General features: G+C 32.4%; 1 protein-coding gene across 1 annotated transcript in view; it reads left to right on the top strand.

The window, feature by feature from the left end:
* LOC106459606 (putative glutamate synthase [NADPH]) overlaps window positions 1-3,745 on the top strand; it is an 81,845-nt gene extending 78,100 nt beyond the window's left edge. The window contains exons 40-43 of the mRNA XM_022386128.1: window positions 467-634; window positions 889-1,011; window positions 2,427-2,574; window positions 3,277-3,745. Coding sequence (XP_022241836.1) covers window positions 467-634; window positions 889-1,011; window positions 2,427-2,574; window positions 3,277-3,428 — 591 coding nt within the window. The 3' untranslated portion in view covers window positions 3,429-3,745. The remainder of the gene's footprint in view (window positions 1-466; window positions 635-888; window positions 1,012-2,426; window positions 2,575-3,276) is intronic.
* The last annotated feature ends 17 nt before the right edge of the window (window positions 3,746-3,762 follow it).

Raw genomic sequence — 3,762 nt, 5'->3', positions numbered from 1 at the left:
GCTAATAAAATTTGTTATTTGTAAACTTAAGTAGTATTTTATCAATCTGTTTTATAATCCATGTACATCACAAGTGACTGGCTTCTCACATAATTTACAAATTATGTAAGTACACCTAGTAGGCTATACTTCATTAGTTCCAGGTTTACAGTTGTGATATCGTGAGATGTTATATTGTGACTTTATTTTTGGCCTGTGTAAGGTGGTAATTAATTCTTTATGTTATTGTCATTAAGTGGGTTCAGAGATGGGGGCGCTAAAAGTGTCTTTGCCTTCGGGTGCTGAGAACCATTGCTAACCACTGTCTTGTAATCCCTCAGACACAAATCTAGTTAACTATAAACCTTTTAATTGTGACAGCAATACAGCAGTGTATTCATACAAAGCTAGAGTTAACACAACTATGTGTCAGCATAATGATGAGGTTTTAGTTTTGTTTTCTATTATCCATTTCCATGATTTCTAGGGAGCAAGTAGTGTGGTTACATTTGAAATTCTTCCACAACCACCTCCCTCACGAGATTCCTCCAACCCCTGGCCACAGTGGCCTAAGGTCTTCAGAGTGGACTATGGTCATGAAGAAGTGAGACTGAAGTATGGACAAGATCCAAGAAACTTCTGTATACTTAGCAAGGTAGAGATTCCTTTGAAACTAGTTAGTTCTTCTTCCTTTCTTTACCAGTTCTTCGTGTAGTGGTTCCAGTAATGAAGTAATGGTAACCTAAATTCATGATGTAAAATCATATTTAGGAATTTTAAAATTAAGGTTCTGTGAACAACGTAACACAAAAGAAGGTTTTTTGGGTTTCTTGTGTTGTAGTTTCATTTTTATGAGAATATTATTGTGAAATTATTAATGGAATCTGAAATTTTTACTTAACTGACCAGGAATTCCTTGATGATGGCCAAGGTCACGTAGCAGGTATTAGAACTGTAAATGTGAAATGGACAAAAGATGCAACTGGCCGATGGTCAATGCAAGAACTACCAAATTCTAGCAGAGATTTTAAGGTGGGTTTCGAATATTTTCATAACATGAACTAGAATGAACCAATCTCGGGTGTCTATACAGTTATCATACTTAAACTTGCCAAATTTAGAAAGAATGTCAAATGCACGTGTGTAGTGTAGGAAAAATAATCTGAAACGTCGTTGTTTTACTTTGACAATAATTATTCTACTGTTGCTACACAATTGAGTTTGTGACGAATTCTATTTTATTGTTTCCAAGTGTGTGTGTTACTTAGTATACAACTCCAGTGTTGTAATGTTTGAAAGTGTGAAACTGCCTAGGGTATAACTCCAGTAAATAGCTTATAGGCATACTGCTGTAGTTAGAATAATGTATTTAGTATTAAACGTCATTTTAATGCATTACATATGTATGGTTTTCACTCATTGTTTGAAAGTGTGAAACTACCTAGTGAATAACTGTGTTCACTCATTGTTTGAAAGTGTGAAACTGCCTAGGGTATAACTCCAGTAAATAGATTATAGGCATACTGCTGTAGTTAGAATAATGTATTTAGTATTAAACGTCATTTTAATGCATTACATATGTTTGGTTTTAAGTTTCTTTTATTTGTATACAAAATTAAATATTTACATATTTGTATATATTTTTGATTGTTTAATGTATCTACTGTTTATTATTTCTTTTTATGTTTCTCTGTTTATTTCTTTAGTATAATTCTTATCTTATATAGCACTAATGTTGATTTTTGATAACGTTTATTATAAAGATTATCGCCCCCCAGTGGCACAGCGGTATCTCTGCGGACTTACAACTCTAGAAACCGGGTTTCGATACCCGTGGCGCGCAGAGCACAGATACCCCTTGTGTAGCTTTGTGCATAACTGAAAACAAACAAACAAACAAATTAAGATTATTTCACACTGTTAGCTTAGTTTATGGATTTAGGACTAATCTAAATCTACTAAGCTGGCCATGACAAATATAACTTTTACCACAGTATGGTAGTTTACACTTTGCTATCAGTTTAAACAAGAGGAACTTTTATTACATTGTGGGTTATAATATGAAATATATCTTTTTTTTTCTAATTTAATTTTTTTTATTTTATTATTATTATAATTATTCTGCTTTATTAGCTTATTATATGTACATAGGATTAACTTCAGTTTCCAGGCTGGTCGAACCTTGTATGTAATTATTGGGTTTATGGTCGAAAATATTGTTAAGAACCATTCTAATTGATTAGATTTTGATATAAGAACCATTCTATTTGGTAAGGTTTTGATGTAAAGACCAAAATAAATGCTTAGGTTTTGGACGTAAAGACTGGCCTAATTGGTTAAATTTGATTTAAGAACCAGTCTAATTGGTTAGGTATTGATTTAAGAACCAATCTAATTAGTTATGTTTGAAGTAAAGACCACTAATTGGCTAGGATGTATTTCAACAGGCCAACTTAGTTCTTTTGGCCATGGGTTTCCTTGGACCTGAAAAACACCTGATCGAAGAGCTTGCTCTGGTAAAAGATGTCCGTTCCAACATTTCCACTGTATCAAACAAATATAACACTTCAGTCCCGAAGGTGTATGCAGCAGGAGGTGAATCTCTTTTATCTAGCCTAATATCTCTTTAAAATTAGGTTTAATCTATGTCTTTTATATAGTTTAATATATTTCTAGAATTAGGGAAAATCAACCCTTGGAGACACAAATGAAAGACGATAAAGAACTGATAGTTCAAATGAAAGATGTCTATAGAATTTGTGATTAGTTTGTCATTTTTCCATTTTGATTCTATAATTTATTTTGTAAGTTGTTTTTAACAGATCGTTGAGACATTTACAAGACTCGTGTTGCAGAAATATGTGTAGAAAACCTTGAATAAATAGAAAAACCTGAATGTTATAAAGAAATCTTGTGTATATAACTTTAACAGGTGATCTTAAAGCATGTAAAATAATTATCCTCGTTTTAATATTTTGTTAAATATATTTGAGTATTTGGTTTTTATATTCCTTTGTATATTCCCCACAATAGGTATAGTTTTCAAAAACTTAACTACATCAATGATCTATGAAATACAGTTTAAATATTAGTTCATGAATGATTTTTAATTATAACACTTTATGTTTAAATATTAGTTCTTGTGTGGCTTAAACTACAGTAATTTTAGGTTTAACACTTACTTTTCTCTAGACTAGTTTTATAACTACAGTTTTCATTTAAACTAGTAGCTTCTTAATAGTTTATAAGAGGGAGGTTTTCAGCATTTCTTGAAAGTCAATATTTTGAATTTTCTAGACTGTAGAAGAGGCCAGTCTCTTGTGGTACATGCTATCAATGAAGGACGTCTGGCAGCCAGGCAGATCGACGAAGAGTTGATGGGATCCTCCTCTTTAGCTGGACCTGGTGGTGTCATTCCGTTCACCACAGAATTCGGTCTAGTTAGCTAGATTCTAGAAGCAGCACCAAGCATGTAGAATATTGGTATAGATTAGCTGTTGTTTTTCCAGATTGAATGTATGAAGTGTGGCTAGACTACGTCACAGTTCATTTGCTGCAGATGAGTTCAAGAGATGTAAATCTAGATGCATATCAGCACAGTTAAGAATATACACATCATCCGTAATAACAGGAGGTTCAAACAGTAAGGCATCTTGAGATTCAATAATGAATGCCGCTTTCGTTTCACGTGAAAGTATTATAAAAGTATTTTAAATTACTATATAACATACTACAATCGGTTTTTTTTTCAACTCCTGTCAAAGTCAAAAAAAATATTTTTTT

Source organism: Limulus polyphemus, unplaced genomic scaffold (genome assembly GCF_000517525.1).
Source record: "Limulus polyphemus unplaced genomic scaffold, Limulus_polyphemus-2.1.2 Scaffold636, whole genome shotgun sequence".
NCBI classification, from domain to species: Eukaryota; Metazoa; Arthropoda; class Merostomata; order Xiphosura; family Limulidae; genus Limulus; species Limulus polyphemus.
The sequence above is the reverse complement of the archived record's forward strand: the minus strand, read 5'-3'. Positions and strand labels throughout refer to the sequence as shown.